At 35.8% G+C, this 25,767-nt stretch overlaps 1 protein-coding gene and 1 long non-coding RNA gene across 5 annotated transcripts; both read right to left on the reverse strand.

The window, feature by feature from the left end:
* Positions 1–4,783: 4,783 nt before the first annotated feature.
* Positions 4,784–22,903, reverse strand: LOC140157439 (uncharacterized). 4 transcript variants are annotated; one of them, XR_011859678.1, is made up of 5 exons: positions 22,824–22,903; positions 18,435–21,273; positions 9,656–9,793; positions 7,537–7,618; positions 4,784–6,454 (listed from the first exon to the last, which is right to left on the reverse strand). XR_011859678.1 is itself a non-coding variant. In XM_072180643.1 (4 exons), exons 1-4 carry the CDS (start codon positions 18,508–18,510, stop codon positions 5,953–5,955), a joined length of 798 nt encoding a protein of 265 aa, XP_072036744.1. In that variant the 5' UTR covers positions 18,511–19,989; the 3' UTR covers positions 4,784–5,952. The 4 variants fall into 4 exon arrangements, 1 of the variants encoding a protein (XP_072036744.1); XR_011859680.1 differs by lacking the exon at positions 7,537–7,618; XM_072180643.1 differs by lacking the exon at positions 22,824–22,903 and having other exon boundaries at positions 18,435–19,989.
* Positions 22,904–24,048: 1,145 nt separating this feature from the next.
* Positions 24,049–25,121, reverse strand: LOC140156421 (uncharacterized). The gene is made up of 3 exons (XR_011859558.1): positions 25,060–25,121; positions 24,558–24,827; positions 24,049–24,216 (listed from the first exon to the last, which is right to left on the reverse strand). It is a non-coding gene; the product is annotated as an uncharacterized lncRNA (long non-coding RNA).
* Positions 25,122–25,767: the final 646 nt, after the last annotated feature.

Consider the following 25,767-nt stretch of genomic DNA (forward strand, 5'->3'; position numbering starts at 1 on the left):
CCTGTCAGTGACGTGATCTTAGTTAGCTAAACGGGCGTAAGCTGCACCACCATGGCGTTTAAAGTGTAAATAACATTTCATGTTTGTTTCCGAACTTGACCATGTTGACTGCGCATGCGTGGTTATTCGATATATTGTGAAATTTGGGTACGAACCATGAATGGTGGTCAAATGTATAATTCTAATAGTTTGCATATATTTTGCAGTGGATAACGACTTATCGCAACGCAACGACCACGATTATTGTCCGTTATATTCAATTATATTCATGGTGGTGTTTTTTTTAACTATAAAGTAAGAATTGTATTTTTGTAAATACGCCATTGTTGAAGTAAAATAACAGGATTTGAAGGTTTATACAATCTCCGGAGGATAAAATTATTTCTGGTGATCATGAGTAAAAGAAATATAATAACGTACGTAAGCTATACCCGAATGTATCATCGGCTAAGTTTATATACACCTTAAAAATTGTATATTATTAAAGATTGTTTCAACTTGTTCAAGGATCGTGCGTCTAATAAATTATTATATATCTACATAAAGTTGATACTTATTATAAGGCAAGCCTACTGAAAGTTGATTCCAAGTTCCCCTTCACCCGCCAAAAAATTAAAATTCGACGGGAAACTTGAGCATGAACTTTCATTAGCCTAATGATCATTCCTCACAATAGTTTTAAAAGTTCAACTTCTCGTTATTTTACTTAAAGCCATACGCCCTCAATTTATTTTTTAAATTCTGGATTTACACGATTGTAATGTACTTTAAATAAAGATACTCTGCAAAAATCAAGACTTTAGGTGCTGTAGTTTTGTCAAAATCCGAGATTTTGAATAAAACGACGGAACCGGCGTTTTATTATTACGATGGCAATATTAGTCGAACATGTATGCACAGTACGTACACGGCGTGCGGGATACACATACATACACACCCGAGGGTCGTACCGTATTACAACCGCGGGAGTAACATGCATGGGCGCTAGTAGTAAATTCCAATTTTCTATGCTTTACCTCACTTGTTCGGCTCAAAATTAAAAGGGGACATATCTGACAGTAAAAGCCAATATTTTATGGAAAATAAATACTAATCTATTTTTACAGAAATGTTATAATATGGCTTTAATCAATTCGGTGTTTTAGAATAAAGTAAAGAGTATTCTTTGTTTCCGCCAATGTACTCTGTATGTTAATATTTAGGACATTTAACCATATTATTTTAACAAATTGATGCTCCACTTATGTATAATACAATTGTATATGCTATTATGTGCTATTCTCATCGATACGACAGTTTATACTTCACATTAAAATTCAAGCGCTATTTTAAAATCTTACGAAATTACAAATTTTAGTTGAAAAATCATTGGTGACAATTTCCTAATATTCGATTTTAATGTCGGTATTTTATCGCAATGCCAGACTTTGTGATCATAGAACTGGCAATACCGTTCACAGAATCCACTTTTGAATACGCTTCAATTTACTTCCTGGAAGGTTTGTAGCGAAATGTTAGATCTTTCCATTTCAACACATTTTAAACATAAAGGTAGCTCGTAAACAGCTATGGATATCGTATTTATAAATACCGCATTTATAAATCCACAAGGAAACCACTGAATGCTGCCATCATGGCCTGCTGGCAGTATGTCAGGAGAGTGGACCTCTAGAAAAGTGAGTGGTCCCTTGTTTTTTGGAAGACTAATTCATATGAGTAACATGTCGCTCATAATTTGGTGCGTTTTTCTGAACAAATATCACTTTTAATTGATTTTCCTCGGTGTTTTTTTTTTTTTTTTTCTAAATTGTTTTTTCAAACATAAGTTAAAGGTTACAGAACATTTAGTAACTTCGCACTGATCATATGTTTCTCTCCTATTCATTTGTCTAGATTGCATGCTTATCTGGGTATATTTGCTGGACAATTTTTGCGTAATGGCTGCGCCCCTGTACCTAAATTAGTATTTATAATTACGGTATTTATTAATACCAAATCCATAGCTGATAAATAAACGTTTCATCTGTTTTGCCTTGCGTGCATCATGATCAAGTCGAAGAATCACTTTCATTAATTTGTTTTGTGACCGAAGATTAGGGAAGACCCATCTTAAAAAATGATCATGGTTCGTAGATTGCATACGTCTATCGTATCCCTCACTTCACCCAAGAGCAGCTCAAGTCGTAAACAATATAAGCAGTTTTTAAGTGATAAACAGGACTTGAATTTTACTTATGTTTCGCGGAGTATTCATGTGTACTGGGAAATTAAAGAATGGTTTACTGACGCAAAATACCTGTCTGATGTCTTTATCTTTGACTCCAGTTATATCTCTGTAAATATTATGCACGTGGACCTAACAATAGTTTCTTACAATTAGATTTGTTTTCACATGATAATATAAAAAATAAGAAATATAATCCTATATCTTGCCTGAAAAATTTTATGACACGTCCTATGACGCCGGTTTGAGCATGGAAGTTGGTTCACCAAGTTTGGAAGTGACGAAATTTATGACCAGGTCATACATACTCGGCAACACGAAAGTTTGATGACGTCATCAACACCAGACAAGGTTTTGTAGGTCCTAAAATATCTAGACACACCAGTACCAGAGTAAGCAAGATTCCTGACAGGAATTGAAACATAGCTGCGAGAACCTTTCTCAATTAAATTTCAAAAACACGCAGTGTCATTTTAACTGAACATTTTTTTTAATATGTTCTTCATAGCTATATCAACATTTGACACCGGATCAAAACAAAAAAATATGAATGTCGTTGATGTTTACTTTAACATGTATATACCGTAAACGTTCGCCTAATGGCGCTATGGAGTTCATGGAAATGAGATAGCGCCATCCCTGTAAAAGCCGACTATTATCACTGATCATTAAGGGTACGTGTAGTTAAAGGGTGAAACCTATCGACACATACAATTATGAACAAGATAATGCGGTAATCATTCACCTGATACGTTGTGGCCCAGTGAGCAGAGCATTAGACTATAGTGCGAGGATAAAGAGAACTTGTGGAGAATATTGATGGTTCGAATCTCATGCAGTAATTTCTGACAGATTATGATGTCTGTCAATGTTTTTTTTCTGATTTGAGAACATTTTATTCTCTATTTTCTTGATTTTATCTTTAACATTGTTTATATAATTTTATTATTTTATCTTGTATGTGTCTTTTTTTCATGATTCTTTGTTTTTATCGTTTCATTTTAGAGTAACTCAATCCATTCAATCAAATGTTGTAATGAACCTATTTGATTGTATAGGCATTTGTTATGTGTGTGAGACGAACTGCCGCGTGCGACAAGTCTTTCAATTCGCGCGAGTATTATTCGAAGGGGGGGGGGGTCCCAAAATATACGGGGGTCATAAAGTATTGGAAAGAATAATAGGAGGGGTCATAAAATGTTTTATGACCAAAATGTAGGGAGTCACACGATGACCACAGAAAGTGTGTTATATTATTTAAAAAGACTGATTTCAATACAATTTTGGGGTTTGGAATCATAAAATTTTTGTTGCCGAAATAGGGGGTGCGCAATTTTATTGACGCAGACTTTTTGTACATTTGGGACCCCCTTCCGAAAAAATGATAGCCCTCTAAGAGGATTCAAAAGATAACCTCTGCCCCAATAATCCCTAGCTATATTTGTTTGAAACTGTTCCACGGAGGATGTATCATAATAGGCTCAGTCTTCAAATGATATAAATAAAATTTGAATGAGTGAACGAACAAAATCATACAACGACCAACTGAATAGAGGCTGTGCATATGACGTATCATCCCGTAAATATGGCGGACTACTCAAATGCATTCAACAAAAGCATGATTGCTTCTACCGCGACAGTTCGTCTCACATACATAACAAAATGCACTACGATCAAATAAGTTGACGACAACATTTGATTGAATGGACTGCACTGCGCCATGATTACGGGGAAGAAACCAGTTCAAATCCTTTGTTTGGAGCCAATCGATAAACGCAAGGCCTCTATAGCTATCATTGAATACTGGCTAGGATTCCACAACACAATGAGAACATGTTATAAGGCGCTTTGGAAGGCACACAATACCCCCAATAGCTTTCCATATTATGTGTACTCAACAACTATTCAGTATCGAAGCCCGGTATCGAAGTTACGTAATGTTACTATGTCAACGGGATCACGCGCTTAAGTAATGAACCACGATCGAAACAATTAGTACACAAAAAAGGAATACCAAAACAGCGTGATCGTAATGATCGCCATACAAACAGTGCTTGGTTCCGATACCATCACGGAGTTACGTAACTACTTCGTGGTCTGATAGTTATATGATCAATGGTCTGATCTACTTGGGTTCGATCCTTTTAAGAAAAGAAAAAATAGCTGATCATTTATAATGCATAAATGAATAAAGTAACGTAGTTACACAATTTGAAACATTGAGGCCGTTCTATTTTTCAAAGGTCATTTAACTGTTAAATGTAGTGGAATATATCACGCATTGATAGGTAGCAGGTGGAGCAAATTTTGTCAGCGGTTTTTGTTGCCGTTTGTTCGCAGTGCCTATTTATCTAAAAAAAAAAATAAGAAAATTAAAATTAAATGAAAAAAAAATTCACAATATTCGTTCGTAAAATGGGGACAAAATTCCAAAACATTTCTTGACCCTTCTTCACATAAAAGTGGGGGGAAGGAATCAAGATTCGAGCAAGAACCATTCACCATTCAAGACGCACCCTTTACCGACTGAGCTAACGGGTCAGACAATAGAAGGGTGTAATTTTGAACTGAAGAATATTTAAAAAAATATGAAGAAATTACAATGTTATAAAAAGATTTACCAAAATGAGTTAGGTATAACGTATGATTCGATTTACAAATTAAGTCCAATGGCACTTTGAGAAAGAATACCTGAAGAAACCCCAAAACATTTGCTGCTCTAGCAACTAACCTAGTGACCTAAAGTATTGGGTCATGTCACGATATTTTTTTCTGAGGCATTATGTCCAGGTTGCTCAATTTAACATACACGTATCCTTAATGCTGTTGAGATTTTACAAGGCTGGCGCTCTCACATTTCTAAGAATCCAAAAGCGCCATTAGGCGAACATTTACGGTACATCACTATATTCATTTGACATGTTCGACGGTTTGTGGGAGCGAGTACTATTCAGCATCGAAGTGGTTACGTAATTCTCTTGGTTACCGGATCACGCTACTTTGGTATGCCTTCGAGTGCCATATACTTTATGTGGTGATCATTTCGATCGTGGTTCATTACTCTAGCGCGTGATCCCGTTGACATAGTAACATTACGTAACTTCGATACTGAATACTGCGCCAAAAAGGTATCCTTACACTTGGAAGAAAAAATCCTAATTTTAAAACTAAACCATATTTGGGTAACACCCTATTGAATCCAATGTGACTTCAAGAAGCAAAGTTACAAGCATTTGATTAGACGAAGGTCCAGTTTTAAATATGACAAACTGGCCTTTTCAAAACTCCACGGACTAGACATCTGGTTTGAGAATGGTGAATGCCTAATTTATGAGTGCCTTTAATTTAAAACAAAAGAAAACTGAAACAAAAGAACTGACAAATAAAATGAAAGTTATGAAAAGTACAGAGAAGTAAAAACTAAAAAAACTGCTTTAAATAAAGCTTCATTTAAGAAAATGTGTTGTCTCTTTGTTGCGCTTGTTGGAATCATTTTGCGCCTTGCATTGCCAGTTTGTCACTTTTAAAACTGGACCTGCGTCTATTCAATTGTTTATAACTTTACTTCTTGAGGTCACATTGGATATGTTGTGGTGTCATAATGTGCAGGATTAGTGCATCTATTAAAAAACAAATTGACCAGTTTTGAAATTGTGATTATTTTTCCAAGTGTAAGGATACTTTTTGGCGCAGTATATATCATCATGTATATCCATACTACCTCAATATTAATTATACAATGCATTGTCCTCCCACCCTTCTGTATCATCGCCGCCATTTTGCATATTATCTGCTTTATTTTCCCGCTCAAAATTTCCACCGCCGTCTGCAAAACTGTATGCTGAATTGTCTTCCCAACCCACGCCATCTTGCGTATCGGAAGTGGCGTAGTATAGACTCCCGTCTTCTGGCGTATCCAAATGTGTACTTTTCTTCGGCGGTTTAGCATACATAACGGATAACCCTCCTTTGTTAGGAGAACCAACAGCAGAATAATAAATCTCATCAGTATCATTATCTGTAGAGGATATTTGGATATCATGGTACAACGCATCGGGAGACGAGATCTCTTGAATTGGAAAAGTGGGTATAGGTTGTTTGCTAGCAGTGGTGGGTGTTTGAACTTGACTCGGTTTGGTCCCAGAAATTGTCAAATCATATGGCCCATCGAATGCCAGCGGTTTAGATGTGGAGGCATCAGGCTTTGTCTGGTTTTCTCTCCGTTTGCTTCTAGATAGATGAGGATAAAGAACATGAGTGGATCGGTTCATTTTTTTAAATTTAGCTTTCGTTTTGAGTTTTCCAAATCCACTTTTATCTTCTATTATCATGATAAAGTTGATAGTGCCTTAAAAATCAAACAGAAAAACCTGGTCATATATACGTATATTCGTCATGCCAGAATCTTTCACCAGTTTTAACCAGTCAATGTGTTATTGATTGGTTAAAACATGGCAAGGATTAAGATGACGCATTCATAATTCTGACCAGTGATTTTTTTCTCACTGGTCTCTCATCTTCGATTTTAAAGGCACTGTCCACGAAATGAAGGTCCGTACCGTTTAACCGTATTATGTATGAAGAATTAGAGAAGAAAAAAAGGTGCCATATATGGAAAGGTTTCTCTTATAAATCATCATGCGCACAGTTTCCACCTCGATACACCTGAGCACACATTTTCGTCCTCCAAGCAGAGAACAACAAGCAGTGAATGTCTCCACCACAGTCTTTGATTACACTACACGGTTGAGTGGGCCTCTTTTGTTGTTTTTGTCCAAACCTCAAGTGTACCCTTCATCCCATCAGATTGGTTTTTTTTTATATCAAACGAAATCTATTACACTTCCCTCTGAAAACACTTTTTGTCACTAGGTCAACAGATAACGCAATTCAATGTTATAGCAAGGCAAATGTGGTAAATCTGTTGAAAACTACCTATCCAAGCACATTTTTTGTTGTTTTGAAGGTATTGCACAGAAGTAAAACATGAAAACCAGAACTTTCTATACCGCCACGTTCAACAATTCATTAAGGGGGGATATTTCATTTCCCCAAATTTGACCTCACAGATGGATTCGTCAAGTCTTTGCCACTCTAAATAATGTATACTTTTATTTACTTTAGACCAGCAATTTAGCAGTTCAATGAGGCCCAAAAGTTTCGGTAATTCCAGGGTAAAGACAAACCTTACAAAATACACGCACCCTCAAACACCTCCGGTACATACACATTTCCATTTTGTATAATAGTACTGATATTTCTTGAAAAAGTTCAATCAAGCACAAAAATGTGTAAGAACTGCAGCTGTATACCTTAGTTTTCGAAGACATATAACAGAAATTAAAAATACTATGATTGCTAATGATGATCCAAAGACTGCTCCAACAATTGTCCCTGTGAAATTAAATTGAAAAGATGTGATGCAAATGATTACACGAAATATAAAGTAAAACGAATTTTTAACACGGCGCTTGTCCCGTGCAGTGACCATCGCCATACATCGGATCCCTCGATCGATCCTCTATCAACTGATAAAATGAGTCATAGAATATAGAGTGCGGCTATGAAGGCCTATAGATAATAACATCACTGCTCTTTTCCATCTCACTCATTAGATCAGTTGGTAGAGCATCGGTTCGGTTCCAAGGTCCCAGATTCAAATCCTGGATGGTTAGTGAAATATTACCTGTTTGCCATTTATGTATGTGGAGACTTGTCTTAAAACCTTTCTCACAGGGTGTTTCAATAAAAAACACTACCCTTCCTTGGAATTTCTCAGGTTTATTATACTAAATCGCTATAGCTTAGCGAGGTAATGAGTTGTCTTTCAAAATATCCAGGCAAAGTTCTATTGTTGAACGTCGGAAAATAAATCTTGTATTTATACTGTCTCTATAGATGAGAAAACTGAAACTCCGTGACAATACGAGCACATTCCTCAAGCACATAGTTGCATTGAGATACATTGAATGACCGCCACTTGAAATCATTTATGGTATTTATTCCTTATTATAATGAAAAAAGAGCATCATGCATGGTTTATTTGTTATTGTTTTTCAATGTATGATTGTATCTCAAATCCTTGAATATATCCCGTTATTATTGGTATTTGTAAAAAGCTAATGTAAGACTTCCAGTTGAATATAATGTGTTGAAAGAATATGGTAAACCTCAGTCTGCGCATTGAAAACCCAAACCTTGATTTTTGGCTAAAATGGTATAAAACTGAACATTTTATCGCGCTCCGCGGGGATTTCAACAAATTCATATTCACATCGAAATTCACATTGATCGGGGGCTAAAATAGCATAAACAGTTTCGAGTGAACAATACGCCCAGTTGGCCCCGTTAACTGTGACCGGTAATAAATGTGCCTACCCTGATGTCTTACCCCTGGTATCTGGCACGCCAGTGACAGAAAGGGAAAATAGGGCTTTCAGAAGACTGAGGAAAAAGACGGAAAAAGAAGGATTAAAGAAAGTGAACATGACGCAGATTCGCATGACAAAGCCAACTAAATATCAAATAATCAGGGCCTAAATATTTCCTTCTAAGAGTTCTTTCTTTGACCCCCTCCCTCCCCCGATAACTCAATAAATATGTTCATTGTTCTTAAGTTCTGTTCAAATACGCACACACTCTGTAAACACATTAATTTGGGTATAAAATGGTGTTAAATTTTAATGTTTGCGCGCTTCGTGCGAAATTAACCCAACTTTCACTTCAAATAGTATGAAATTGTCATGCGATACGCGTGCAAATATCCCAGTAAAATCTATACATTGTGGTATAGTGCCGCCAGAGATGCGTCGCAATGCATACAGCAAGTAGAAGAGCCTGTCATCGCCAGACAACAGATGAGCAACACCTTCTATTCGGTCATGAACCTGCAAAGAATCGGCTGAAGTGCACAAAGTGCACAAACTGAAAGGTACCAGAGCTGCCAATCTTCCACAAACAACATCCGTGTCCATAAGTACCAAAGAAGATATTCCCCCTTGTGCCGACTCAAACTGGGCTGAATAGAAATGCCTCAACAGACTGAGAGCTGTGCTAGTCGATGTAAAGTGACTCTCAAAAAGTGGGGTTATCTAAACACCCAAGGTGTGACCTGCGTATGTGGAACTGAACCACAAACCATTGCAATGTTCTCTGTTGGGGCAAGAATGCAAAGCTGAGGACCTTACAGAGCACAATGATATTGCTAAGAGTTGTGTCCAGCTTTGGCTGAAACATAATATCTAGCGTGTGTAGACACGATAAGAAGAAGACGATCCCTCGATTATAAAATTTCGTTGATGTGCTGATAACTAAAATTATGTTTAAACTTTCTTAACCAAAGAATATGTACCAACATTTACCTTTTTGGAATTACAATTGGTTAAACGAGAACTTAATTGATGACCCGATGATAATAGTCTGCTTTCTTACCTGTTAAATGATCAGTTGATGATGATATCCCTGGATGCAAAGTAGTTGCCTCCTTGTTTGTGGTAGAAGTTGATTCACCTGGATACAAAAAAGTTGCCTCCTTGATTGTGGTAGAAGGTGATTCAACTGTTGGGATTACTATGTATAAAGGACATTTTGGTTAATATATTTCAAGCGCTTGTTTTCAAAACATGCAAAATAGATTAAACCCACTTTTTGTCTGAATTGAGTTTTGTGCACAACATAAACATGATAAAAGAGAGTTACAAAGTACCCATTTTAATCTTAAATTGAGGGATCTGTGTTACGTAACAGTATCTACTTTCGGGAACTATTTTACATGTTTTCTCAACGTAAAATAGACTATGTGAAAGTTTCTCCGTGCGTAATATTACTGTGTACAATTTAAAAAAATAAATTCCCGCGCCCTTCACAATTATCATGATTATTACTAGAACACAATACCAATAACAACAAACTACATAGGCAGCGGAAGCGGGCGGGAAATAAGGCTGTACCGGGAACACGTCCCCACTCAATTCTTCCATGTGGCACGTCCCCTCCAAAAATCACAATAGAAGAAAAGATAAAGAATAATTGCCCTATGTAGCTTTCCTTTTTAGCCCGAAAAACACCCTCTTTTGTGGGAGAATATACGATATATTGACACTTTTATGCGGAAATGTCACAGTAAAACCGGATCAAATTATGCTCGTCCCCTCCCAATGTTCATGCTTCCGCCGCTACTGAAAGACCAACACTTTACTACAACCAAAACAACGACGACGAAAAGTGTACTATTCCTATCGATTAACGTGCTATTCGCGAAGTGCTTGTTTGTACGTAATTCGTCGATATAGTTTTGTATTTTTTTCCTGAGAACTGACACTTTCTAATACAGGTTTGACGATCACGCGACAATTCGAATCATATCGAAAGATCACATGATCAGTAAAATATCAATATCGATAGCAATAATATTTGCAGCAACGAAACGGACCACAGCTGATGTACTAGACTGTCTATTTGAATACAAGTATCGGGAGCATAGCCGAGATAGCATAGATTCTAGTCGCAATTCTAATATAAATTAGGTCACATTGTACAAAAAAAGTTGTCCAAATTTAACTTTTTCGTAATTTTCTTTTTCGTTATCTGAAGAAATGTTTTGTAATTTAAGGGGGTGTATCTCACCTTCACAAAGGTACTCTATTTGTAAATACTTATGGGTCCCAGAACATGGGTCACCAAATATGCTATTGGTGGCCTCGATGCTACAGTTTTGAAGCTCATTGCAGCGCGTTTGGACTACATCAAAAGCTTCACAGTCGTTTGTCTTAATGCTCTCATGCACACACACCGACATGTTTTGGCGCCCATATAACACCGCAGTAACGTTAATTATATGATTAGCGTTGCATTCTAAGTAAGCTGTCAGTCCTTCACATGCGTAAATATCAAAACGAAGACCTACAAAAATATAATAAAAACGATGTGATGCGATCAAGCAAAATCAGTCGGAACTCGGAAATATTAAATTTTCAGTTTCTTAGGATAGTAAAAAGCATTTACAAAGCTGCACTTTTGCATAAAACCCCGTTGAAATTGAACATGTTCCAAAGATATGAGCAATTAAAGAGTTTCCAAAACAATATCAAACAAAATTAAATTTTTACTTTGCTCAAAATCCAATATTTCTGAGTTCCGACTGATTTTGCTTGATCGCATCACAGATTAATCATACATCCAGTGTCTTCTGAAAGAAAAACTTTTTCAGTATTGGTCATATGCTGTCAAAAAATTAATAAATGATCTTAAATATTGCTAGTTAGCAATAATGTAGAATATTTCATTATCTATGTAATGAACACTAATTGATGACATTGTGATGTGCCCTGAGTATTTTGATTTGATTATTTATCTTTGTTTACAAACTTACATGAGTGATGACATTTTGGGGGAATTCCCCTCTCAAGTTGAGCAAAACAAGTTGAATCATATCTAATTTGGCATATTTGGAAACCCCCCTGAGGTTGTAAAGTGAAGATGACATCACGGGATTCCCCTCAGGAAATGATTTCATGTGAACGGTTAATGTTATAATTAAGTTTTGGGAATTTCCAAGGTCACATTTGGCTATTAATACTTGGGATTTCCCACTGCTTGATATATACGAAAATGTAAGCACAATTATTCAGTTTTGTAGTATTGATCTGGGCTAGCTAGCTAATATGCTTACAGTCCAATTCCTTCAAAGAAAGGACATTGCTAACCAGAATTAATTTAAGTAGTCAATGCACTACTACCTGTCAGTGTTGTGGGAGAAGATCTAGAATACGTCAAAGAACGTACTTCATCCAAGAAAGGAATATAAATTCTTCTGTCGACTCGCTGAAGTCTGGTTCATGCATAGATTATCCAAATATGATGAGCTATGGTTTTTGATACAACACAGCTGTCAAAATAAGTGGGGACAACTGCATCGCAGTCCTGTTTCCTGAAGATATTGTGTGAAAGGTGGAAATAGCACCAAGTTTGGAGAAAGTAGCGCAAGGAGTTAAGTTTAGAGAAAGCAGCGCAAGGAGATAACGGTTTGGAGAAAGCAATGCCATTTTTGTGTGAGGATTTCATACGCAAGGATAATTATAAACTCAAGTGTACACTGGACTTTGCTGATTTTCGCAGGACAAGTGAATAAGGATATATTACATCAGTCGTCCAGAAGGGTGATTATATTTGATTATTGTGTATGCGCATTTGTTGTCATATATTATACCAATGTGCTTTCAATTAAAGACTTAGATTTTGTTAGCTTAATCAAACAGTGTATTTGTGTTGTGCATTCGTGTGAGTTCGGGTAAAAGGTGATTTTGGCCTTGAGTCAAGTACAATTCGTAACAACATGATGAGTATTCTTCATTGGAATAGATTAAGTGATACCCAGCAAACACAAAAACGTTTTAAAAACGTTTTAAATAAGTTATATTTTGGCTTTTGGTTTAGGTAAAAACGTTTTAATAACATTAAAATGTCGGGTTATATAAAGGTCATGATAACGTTTTAAAACATTTTGTATGAAAACACACTACAACAATATTTTTAAATGTTTTCAAAAAATGTTATTGTAAACTCTTTTTGCAAACATTTTTGCCAAATATTGTGTCAATACTTAAATAACATTATGTTAAAATATTTGAACCCAGCAAACACAGAAATGTTCTTAAAATGTTTTTTTTTCAAAACCTTTTAATAACGTTTAAATGTCGGGTTATATAAAGGTCATGAAAAGGTTTTAAAACGTTATTGTAAATATTTTGGGCAAACATTTTTCGCAAAATATTTTTCAACCCCAATCAAGTTTTCAAGAATGTTTTTGGAATGCTATTAAAACGTTTTTATATCCTTTATATAACCCGATATTTAAACGTTTTCTGTAAAACATTTTTGTTTGCTGAGCAGTAGATTATCAAAAAATGTTTGTTAAGGTTATGAAAACGTTTTATACTCTTAAGGGAACTGGAATGAGCGTTTTGAGCGTTTCGACAGTATTTTTTGTGGGACATAGGAGCACATCAGACATATCGAATTGCATTCTGAATATGAAGAATGTCTTTCGGATATCAAATAATTTTCATTTTATGAAATTTACGATATAATACACATTTTATGACAAATTAATAAAATTTGATATTTTTCACATTTTTTAGATATAACATAACAGTCCTCGAAGTAAATTTTATAAATTTAATGATATATTCGTAAAGTGTGTGTAGCTGGGAGGAAAAGCCGACGATCAATTGAAAAATTTGACCTTTCATATTGAAGATATGGATTTTTTTCCCAAAAAGACCTATTTTTGTTGGTGTTTTGGGAAAAAAAATCCATATCTTCAATACGAAAGATCAACATTTTCAATTGATCGTCGGCTTTTCATCCCACCTACATACACTTTAAATATAAATCATCAGATTTATAAAGTTTACTTCGAGTACTGTTAAATATCAAAAATATAAATTTTTAATGATTTGCCATAAAATGTGTATTACATTGCGAATTTTAAAAAATCAAAATTATTTGATATCAGAAGGACATTCTTCGTATTCAGAATGCAATTCGATATGTCTGATGTGCTCCAATGTCCCACGATAAATACTGCCCAAACGTTCATACCCCTTCCCTTAATATACCCTTTATATAACCCGACATTTAAACGTTTTCTGACAACCTTTTATAACCTTTTGCAAATGATGTCGATAACGTTTTGTGTTTGCTGGGTAGGTGGTTCAACTAAACTCCTCAACGAAAGTTTGGAAAGTTTTTTCAAGCATCTGTATCTCCAATTATTTGTGACATATTCATATCGTGTTGCATATCACTGGATAGCTCCAATACTCCCCATTACAATGACACCCCATTTGAAACAACAACATTTTTCACGGCTGAGTACACGCCTTGTGAATGTAGTGGGGTCTCAAAATGAATTTGCCAAATTGACCATTATTCTGTGCTCAAACAAAGCTAGCCACTAACCTCAAAAGCGGGTGGAAAAACCACAGGCAGCCACAATAGTCAGGCACCTTTTCCTCATGCTGCTCACCGACCTGGTTACACGTTACTGTGGGATGGAATTCCATTCTTCCACAAGGATTCGTCGCAGGTCATTCAATGTGGTTGCATATGGGCTTCTTTGGCACGCACAGCACGATCAAGCTGGTCCCACAAGTGTTCAATCGGGTTGAGGTCTGGCCCCCGTGTCTGGCCTGATGGCAGGCCATTTTGACTCTACTCCCATATTCTGTAGGTAGTCGTTGACTACCGTGGCTATGTGGAGCGAGCGGTGTCATCTTGGAGGATTGCATTAGGTCCCAGATTGTGAAGTTATGGGATTGCAGCTTGCTGCACAGAATAATGGTCAATTTGGCAAATTCATTTTGAGACCCCACTACAATCACAAGGCATGTACTCAGCCGTGAAAAATGTTATTGTTTCAAATGGGGTGTCATTGTAAAGGGGAGTATTGTAGCTATCCAGTGATATGCAACACGATATGAATATGTCACAAATAAAACTTTCCAAACTTTCGTTGAGGAGTTTATATGGCAACACTCACCTTCAAATGCTTGATAGAAATAGCTCCTGGTTACCTTTCCTCTCAGTTCACTTTTATGTATGATATACACTCTAAAGGAACCAGGAGTCAAACTAACTCTGCTCTTTTTGAACCACCATATAATATTAATGCAGGGAAAAGAATTAGGGGTTCATTCATAGGATTGAGGGCATGATCGTTGTTTATGCCCGAGGCGTGAGCCGAGGGCATAAATCAACGATCATGCCCGAAATCCTATGAATGAACCCCGTTCATACATACCCAATATTCTGAACATTGTTAGCAATCCAAAACAAATGAAAATAATAAGGTTTACAAGTTTAAATAACATTTTCATACCGTTTCCTTCAAAAATTGGGAGAAAATGAGTAGGCCTACCTGCAGGAAGCAGCTCGTGAGGTCAACGGCCGGGAGTCAACGCGTTCATCTCTTGCGATCCGTGTGTGATGGGCGCTGTGACATGCGCGTGTACGCAACACTAGCAAATCGTGTATCGCGTTAATTGGGTTCCAACGCTGCGTGCCGCAGCTTGTTTATGCCCTGCGTACTGGTCATAAACGGTATTTATGACCAGCAAAAAAGGGCGCAAATCCAATCAGAAACATCGTTATAATCGTGAGTATGTATGAACTTTTCATTCACGTGTTACTAAATGTGGAATAGCCTTCCAAATGATAGATGTAATTATAAGTCAATGAGTATTGCTCAATTTAAGCAGTTGTTTTTGATACAACCCGTGTAATATGTCTTTTCATCTAAATATTTCATGTTTTCCCAATTGTTCACAATTTTATTTACCATTTACAATTAATATTTTTATTTTCTGATTTATTACTGTAAATGATCCTGTGCCATATACTGGGGTACCCAAAAAGGTGGCTTTGTTACATTTTGATGTGCAGTTTGGATTTCAAAACACTGTCTCTCGAGTATTCCTTCACTTAGAAGATTCAATTAGGTCTTAAATTGAGGCTAATTTATTCTATATTACTCATGTTTTTATCCTGTTTAAAAATATTTTTCAATTATTTTCTTATGACGTTTGGCATGAAATGTGCCAAGGGTGGCTGAGGATTAGGGGGAGGAGGATTAGGGGGAGGGATTCATATTGTAAATTTGATTTAAAACCCCCTTTAAAAATTTGAATCCAGTAAAAAAATGTCTAAATGAACTCCCAGACATCTAAACCAAGTAAATAAATACAGAAGTTCATTTAAAAGATCAATACTTGCTCAGAATGATTGTAAATGTGGAAAAAAGAGTTGGGGTTACATCCTCCCTACTTTGTGATTGTTTTTGCCCGCACTCTCTCATTTTTTAACCGATTTCCATAAAAAAGGTGTCAAAATGCTCAGAAGGATAAACCACTTCAAATGAGATGTGTAGGTAAAATGTTTGAACCATTTCATTTTTTTACTATGTAACACAAAGGTACCCCAGGTTGTGACACAGGACCAAATATGCTTTTTGTTCACAGTATAAATGCAGTGCCTCCTTCAGTGTTTGACATTGAAGGAGCTACCCTGGGTAAAGAAAGTTTTAATAAATAAATAAAATAAATATGTACGCACCAAAACATGCCAAGGCCAATGGGTTTCTATGGTCATTGACCTATTTTGATGCAACAACTCGGTAATGAAACATCCTACATATTGCTAACTAGCATTATTTAAGATCATTTATTAAAACGAAGATTTTGACACCTTATTCATCAAAATCAGAGCAAGTTTAAAATTTTGACCCTTTAGAGGTTGACCTTTTTGGTAATAACTCAAGAACGGTACACGCTAGATATGTAAAACTGTTTTATTTTCTGAATCCTTATGACCAGAGGAATACATTAGAAATATTTTCGACACAATTTGATGAAGTTTGAAATTTGACCCCACCAATGTGACAATATTTTGTTTTTGGAACAACAATACGAAGAAATAGGATAGAAAAATTAAGCATTAAGGGAACTGGAATGAGCGTTTTGAGCGTTTCGACAGCATTTTTTGTGGGACATGAGAGCACATCAGACCTATCGGATTGCATTCTGAATACGAAGAATGTCTTTCTGATATCAAATAATTTTCATTTTATGAAATTCACGATATAATACAAATTTTATGACAAATTTGATATTTTTCACATTTTGGAGATATAACAGTCCTCGAAGTAAATTTTATAAATTTTATGATATAGTCTTAAAGTGTATGTAGCTGGGAGGAAAAGCCGATGATCAATTGAAAATTGTGACCTTTCATATTGAAGATATGGATTTTTTCCCCAAAAGACCTAATTTTTGTTGTGTTTTGGGAAAAAATCCATATCTTCAATACGAAAGGTCAAAATTTTCAATTGATCGTCGGCTTTTCATCCCACCTACATACCGTACACTTTAGATTTATAAAGTTTACTTCGAGTAGGCCTACTGTTAAATATCAAAAATATCAATTTTTAATGATTTGCCATAAAATGTGTATTACATTGCGAATTTCAAAAAAATCAAAATTATTTGATATCAGAAGGCCATTCTTCGTATTCAGAATGCAATTCGATATGTCTGATGTGCTCTAATGTCCCACAATAAATACTGTCCAAACATTCATACCCCTTCCCTTAAGGGCCTTTTTTTTGGAAAGAAAAATAAAGAGTTATAAAATGATGACCAAAATGTATGGAATCACAAGATGACCAAAAATAGTGTGTTTATTTTACTCAAAGCGACTGATTTCAATACAATTTTAGCCTGTTTAAGGGGTATGGTGTATCGGTGGTGGGGTGGGGGAGGTCATAAAATGTTTGTTACCGAAATAGGGATCGCAATTTTATTGATATTATGTCTCCAACTATCAATGTCAGACAAGAAAGTAATGCGTAAAGTTCAATGCGTTGAACTTCAGAATGTAATATATTTGTTTAAATAAGGTACTATTCAACAGTATTATGCGAATGTCGAAGCTCAATGGATTATTGTTTGTCTTGCCAAACGATGCATGAGCTTTAATGCATTGTATGTAGAGGACCGTTCATTTGGAACGTGCCAAACAACCTTTATATCTCTGGTACTGTCAATTACCACCAAACAAACATGATATACTTGACTAAAATGTGACCGTACACCACGAATGAGCCGTAAATGTCCTCAATTGTATTCTGAGTTACAGTGTAAAATGGGCATGAAGGTCGTATTCATAGGTACCTCAATTTGGTGCTACGTGTACCTCATTTAATGAGATACACGTAGCACCAAATTGAAATACCTATGAATATGACCTTCATGCCCATTTTACACTGTAACTCAGAATACAATTGAGGACATTTACGGCTCATTCGTGGTGTACGGTCACAAATTATTTTAATACCTTTTCGAAATTTGTTGTAAACGGTGAAATTTTGTGCAGATATCATCAAAGAAGACGTAAACTATATTACGGCGTAAATTGTAGAGGCATTTAAATACCGTTTGATCGGTTCAGAAGATTTGCAGTAAATTGCATAATTATTATTTACAAATATTGGGAAATCAAATGCATAACTTCAATAAAACCAATGGATTTTATCACATTCGGGAAAAGGAAGATTTAAAATCAGAGAGATGGAGGGAAAGAGTGAAACGAGGGTGAAACAGAGAAGAGAAGAGGGGAGAGACATAGAGATTGAAACATAGCTCAGTGTACATACCTTCTGCTGATACAACCACAAGAAGACTTGACAGTGCCCATAGTAACCGACCAAAAGGCATGATTAGTTTTGACATTTATTGAAAGTCAATATGCAACAAACATATTTTGTATATACACATGATATTATGTTCAGTTAGAAAATAAAACATGCAATAATAACCATCTATATGCGCATAATCTGGTCAGAAATAAAACACACCGGCAGTACAAACATTGATTGTGTTGAACCTGATATTATATATATATATATACATGTAGTTCCGGTTTATTTCCGGTATCAAAGTTTAACCTAACTATTAAGATATAGTATGACTAAATCGGAAATGACCCATATCAATATGTATATATTTACATTCGTATTTCAAGGTCAAAAATGACACTGTTTAGAGGGAAAAGTAAAAAAAAAAGTTATGTTTAAAATTGTGATTTGTTACAAGTGGAGGTATTAAATCAAAGGTGTTGTGAATTTTGATACCTGTATTATTGTTTACAGTGCAAACGTTCTTTATCCTCTTCGTTCACGTGCTGCTACCATATTATGTAGCATAGTTGACAAACAGTTCGCTATTTAAGGAAAATCGCAAAATTTGATACAGATATAGTGGTTTATATGGCGCTATGAGTTGGGAGTATTATATTGCTGCATTATTGGAACCAGTGTTTTTGGCATCTTTACACCTAAAATAACAAACTAGAATTGGTTCCATTTTTGCTACATGTATATGCCACCTAAGGTCAAAATGGGGCCAAAACTCAAAATTTATATTAAAAAGTCAATTGTCATATTGATTAATTCAGCGGTTATAGCGTCATAATTATGTCAAAAATTCATACAGAGAGGTCAAATTTTAAAAATGGTCCGATTTTATCAAATCTGGTTTCAAACTACTCCCCTTAACATAATTTATACTTAACTTACAATGTTGGTGCGATTTGTATTGTCGTGTATTATAATGTTCTCTTTCAGATTTAATGCAGCCAAAGTCCATTACAAATAAGTACATGTATAACCTTTGACCCATGATTTCATCCGATTCTGAGGTTACACATTTTTCACACAAATGTTTTTCCTATTTCGTTTTCCCAGAGGAGTAATTTGAGACAAGTTACGATTGAAATTTGCCCCTGAACTAAGCATTCTAGTGCAATATGACAATTGACCTTTTAGTTCTTTTAATATATCTTTGTGTAGGATCAAATTTTGGTCAGTGATCCTAGAGGTTTTCAAAACAGATCGTTTTGGCCAAATTTGGAATCCACCATTTGAATAAAGTATTAATATGTAATTTCTATCAGAAACGTCCAATTTTTAAAATCTAAAATTCCTAAGAAAGGTAAATATATAAAATTATAACTAGTATAATAATATGACCAATACCAATGATATTCGCAGCTTAAACAATTTAACTTGCCTGGTGCATATTGTTCTATGACACCCTGTAGAAGCCACACTTTATCAATTATTCTATTACCTTTACAACCCGTTATTCAAAATCACGACCTGTGATTTGTTAAAACGCATCACGTGAAAGACGACATGTTTAAAAAAAATCAAAATTCAAAAATTTCAGAAATGTAACTTTTCATGACCATATTTAGAATCAGCATGACAAATGCATTAAAATGAGTACAAACAAGTCTAGTATTGGTACAGAAGATCTTAAGATAGCTCTTGATATTTTGAGAAAATATCTCAGAACTTCAACTTTTTCCGTTGAAGCGCATGGCTAGCACGCAGAGCATTAAATAACAATAAGTGGCCAGGGTAAAGAACTTTATGTTCTTCTCGCACAGCAGCGTACTAATGCAGTATAAGCGCCGTAACACATTCTCCGCAAAGCATTACGCTTGGTTTACGTGCACAATATTTCTGCAATACTCGTTTTAGTTACGCGTACTCGCCCCACCTCGACGTAAACAAAAAAGGAATTTTTCTTTAAATCGCAACATTCTTTTTTTCTTCTTCTTCTTCTTTTTGGTAATAGAATAGAAATAAAGGGTTCAGCATTATCCTTTACCCCGAATAGTGAGTCCTCGGCAGTAAAAACGTTTAAATAATGGGTTCGGCTGCGCCTGAGCCATTATTTACGTTTTTACTGCTTCCGACACATCATTTGGGTGTAAAGGATAATGCTGAACCCTTTATTTCTTAAATAAAAAACGATTTTTACACTCGTGGATACTCTAATCGTCAAACACGTTTTAACCTAAATATTGTCCAAATTATCAAATGATTGCTATATTATGTTCTGCCTCCTTCGAAAGTTCATTCGTCATCGGAACCTGCATAGATATCGTTATCCATCCATTCAGTAGTGTTCTCACCCTGTCTATCCCCTACACCATACAGCATATTATCTTCCCACCCTTCTGCATCATGGCCGCCATTTTTATTATCGTCTGTTTTTCTTTCCCGTTCAACATTGCCGTCATCGCCAGCAAAACTATCATACGCTGCGTTCTCTTCCCAACCCACGCCTTCTTTTGTATCTGAAGTAGCGTAGTAACTCCCGTCTTCTGTCGCATCCACATGTGTACCTTTCTTCTGCGGCTTAGCATAAATGACTGACACGTTGTTGTTTCTAGTCGCTGTTGGACCAACGGGGGAATAATAAATCGCACCTGGGTCGTCATCGGTAGAGGATTCTGGGATATCATGATATATCGCAACTGCAGATTGGTTCTCTCGGTTAGAGTTAGCATACACAGGTTGTTTGATGGTATCATTGGATGGTTGATTAGACGTGACACCGGAAACTGTCAAGTCATATGACCTATTGAATTGATTGGTAGTTGTACTGGGTGTCGGTTTTGATTGATTATCGGCACGTTTGTTCCTGAATTTGTGACAAAAACAAAAATATGTACGTATAAGCCTTGCGTATTTGAAAGTCAGTCAATGTGTTGGGAGAATATAGATGCATGATGCAGTCATGTCTACAGTAGAATTCATCTCGACCTTTGCAGGACTTAAACCCCATTAAAAGCTATTAAACCAAGATAACACTCATTGAAACAGCTCAACTGATTAAATCGGATCTTCTCTAGTTGTGCACATGTGTCTGTTTTACATGTGCGAAATCGCAATAAAGCTGGTATTATAGCTTCAGTTGAGTAAACGATTATAAAGGAAACGGAAGGAAACAATGGTAAGTGGAGCTTTGTTCACGAAATGAGACAATTGCCTGCTTTTTGTTAACCAGCATTCTTGAAAATGAGCAACATAATGATTGTTGACTTAACACGGTTTGGAAATAATTTCTTCATATTTTTGGTGTTATCTGTCGTTTACATATCCTTCCTAAAACACAAAAGTGCGACCCTCTCCAAACACCTAAATTAGCTAAAATTTAGGACGTGTTACAAAACTATATTTTCTAGAATTTCATAGAATAGTTTAAATGTAGCTTGTACCGTTTTTTTTGTGGCATCCATCAGAACGGAGCGGTCCGTTACCAATATAGCTCAATATTTTCGGTCAAATCTCCATTCAATTAACACGGGGAGTTGGCTAGCTATGAGCTAGCTATGCTTTGCCCTCACTCATATTCTACGAAAGTGCAACCCCTTCTGAACATCTAACCTAGCTGTAATTTTAGGTCATGTTAGAGAAATATATTTGCTAGAAGTTTGGAGAATAGTTTAAATATTGGCCGATTATTTTTCACACAGTGATGTTAACTAGGCAAATGCAATTTACTTCTAACACTACACTATTTGTAAAGGTCGCGCGTCAATGGTGAGAGCACTGTGTATTGTGTATAGGAAAACGGACAGTAACTGCAGTATGGATGGAAAATAGCATTGTACTGAATTGGTTTTCGGTGGAAGCCCCACTTTTGGTTCAAGTTCCTTGGGGAATTAGTCAAGGTTAAAATTTATCCATGTAAATTCTGTTCTGTCTGTTACCAAAGTAACAGGTGTAAATCAGTTCTTCTGTGGAGAACTGGTCAAGCGGAATTCCTGTTTAAGTTTTAATTTTATGGCCAGATGGTTGTCATAATAAAATGCTTTATACGTAATTCTTAATTCATCAAAAATAAAGCTGGAGAAGGCGGCATATTAAATAATTAACAGTGAAATTAATTGATTCAATGTTATTAGAGAAATAATAGAGGATGGCATACAGGTTAGTTTGCAGTGTCCTCCAAAATCTTGTTCATTAATACATCAAAGCAGCTTAACATGATTTTCACAAACAGACGAATAGTTTCGTCACTATGCAGAGTTGTCACCTGCTCCACTACTCTACCGTGCAGTGTATAGGTGTTAGACAATGCATTTGAGAAAATATTGTTGTGTATTAAGACACCCTTTAGTTTATGCAAATACGGGCTCTAGACTACAAAGGTCACGTACAGCTTAAAACAGGAATAGTAATATATACCTTAGCTTTAGAAGAAACACAACCAGAAAAATCATGATTAATATAAGCACTAATGATCCAACAGCGGCTCCGATTATCGTCCCTGTGAAGATAAATAATATTGAATGTATATACAAGTCAGCATAATAATGATATAATAATTGAAAGACGTATTTTCTTGTAATAAAAAAAAAAAACCAATATTTTTCTAATGAGTGCAATATATTCTTGTATCACACGAAAATAAGTCATTCATTATTATTATTATTATTATTATTATTATTATTATTATTATTATTATTATTATTATTATTATTATTATTATTATTTATTTATTATATCATACTCACTTTGTAAAATTAGATTACCTTTGACTAATTTGACCTAAGTGCGAGTGTAATGCCGATAAGCAAATGAGCGCGCACATCATGATCTGCGCATGCAATATTTTAAAAATATTGTAAGCATCCGGGTACTTTGAAGACACACTGCGATTCCCGGATTTTTTATTGTACCACTCTCAAGGCTGATATCATAACAACTGTTTTATCTTTTATTTATTTCCGCATACCCATTACTATTATTACTAAGTGATACCTGTTTCATATTTTTAGTTGCTTATTTTTAACCATTTGTTTACTATTTCAGACGGGCAGAACTCATATTTGCTCTTTTAATACCTATTGATAAACCTGTTGGAGGTTGCAGAGTTTTGTCACTGTGTGACGTTGTGCTTGTCTCCTTGGCAGTAGAAGATGGTGTCTCCTTGGTAGTAGCAGGTGGTATCACTGGTGAAGAAATACACCAGATCAGTTATGTTGAATACTCTGCTGATTTGAAGTACAGATTACGCTGATACCACTAACACGCTCAATCAGCAAGTTTTAACTTAAAATAGTTATATTAAAATACTTATATTTCGTCTGAAAATCCTATACGCGTATCTGTCAGTCGGTTATATGATAATGTACACTCCTGACCATCTAAAGTAATCGAAAGTACTGTAGATCATCCACATTGGATAATAAGAAGAATATATGCCTCTAAAAGAGTATTTTTGGCGAAAGGCAGACACCCTCCACAAAAACATTACAATAAATTAGGCTTACAATAATACATGTTTGTACAGCCGTATGTATCAGTAATATGGTTGCTCAAACCCCAAATTTAGAGGCACATATGCCTGTAGATGGAATTCTACGGTATAATATAACGAACATACCTTGACATGATGGTAAGTCCCCATTCCATCTGCAATTATTTGGTGTTTCCCCTAACACACATTGTAATTTGGCGTTGCCAAGGAGTTCATGGTTTGTATCGCATTCAAATGTAACCCACTTTCCAAAAGAATAATCACTTTCGAGCGGTCTTCCAAACGGTATTCGTGGCTCTTCACAAAGTCCTAGAGACACTATATGCAATCAAAGAAGTAGACGTTGCAGGGAATATACAGTTTGTCCACTCTAAAGTACAAAGTGACAACGCGCGCGTATACAGCGTGTTAACAGTGCGCAGTGCTGCGTCTCTGCTGCAGGTATGCGTGCCTTCAAAGTCGGCACAATGTGTGCGTTCGCGTCGGTACTTTGTACTTCAGAATAGACTGACTGTAGTTATATTTAGATTTGTTTATAATTTTATTATTTCTCAATTTATAAGTTTTCATGTGTTAGGGTAGTTTTTATTACACTATGTACAAGAGTATATTACGGGATATTATTCTTTTTGAAATTAGGAAGCATAAATTTGGCTTACAGTTATATACCGAAACGAGTTCCTCGCTGCCGCATATTTCATATTCATTTCCACCACATGGCAGATTACAATCGCTGTCACTAACTTGTCCATCATAAACTGAATTGTCATCTCCACAGATGCACATTGTTTCAGCTTTTAGAGCAGCAAATTTCATAATAGGATCAGTAACATTTCTACAGATTTGAAGACACTTTGCAATCGTCATCTGTTCATGTGACATTCCATCCTCCGGTGACACATTCTGGAAACACCCTTGATACCCAGGGGCTAAAAGAGCAACATAAATAGTGTCACAATATCATCATATGACCCGCGAACTCTGTATAGTGACGAATTCTAATGTTTGTTAAAATAATTATAAACACAGTATATCATGTTAGAATTAGGTTACCTGATATGCTATCGTCAGTTGTCAAGCATTCATCACCCAATTCCAAATGCCGCAACTTTTTGTATTTGATATCCGACTTCAAGTTCTAGTTTATGATGTTTAACCTACCTGTGCAGATTACATCGACGTGGTTACCATGGCCACAACTATCTTTTTCCTCGGCACATCTGCAATCATCCAATGTATCTTCATCTACAATTGTTTTAAAGCGACAACTGAGTTATCTAAGACAACAAAGCATTTTATTGAAGTAAAAGAATATTGGAATTGACAATCATGGTCGTGTGAGCTAGAGCTCTCCAAACTACTGGCCTTATAAGAAAAAGCTAATGCGCGCGGGTTTCAGAAACAACCCTTCTTTCTTGGAGGAACTTAATGATCGCTCATAAATACTCTAACGGTATAATACCAACCTCCATCACAGTACACGTTGGCAATCACTGGTCCTGTCGCATTGCCATACCTTCCTTTGCCAGACATCGCTGTCCCTGGATAGCCAAGTTGCCTACATACAACGATGGCTTCTTTGATACGCCAATCTTGGTTACCTAACTCCTCGTCCCCATCAGAGCAGACATCACGCCATTGGTTTGAAGAATACACATGTACCTGCAGTCTTCCTGCATTAGGTGCTTCAGGTGGAGAATCTATTAATCTGATATTGGTGATATCTAAATTAGTGAAAACAGACGATAGGTTTATTAAAGTTTCCATAAGTATTGCCACTATCATGTAATTTCATATTATGCTTTACTTTTTATTGTTCTTTTCATAACTATTTTCGCTAATAATTTGTCATATTAATAACGTTTTTAT

The sequence above is a fragment of the Amphiura filiformis genome, chromosome 7 (assembly GCF_039555335.1).
Source record: "Amphiura filiformis chromosome 7, Afil_fr2py, whole genome shotgun sequence".
NCBI lineage: Eukaryota > Metazoa > Echinodermata > Ophiuroidea > Amphilepidida > Amphiuridae > Amphiura > Amphiura filiformis.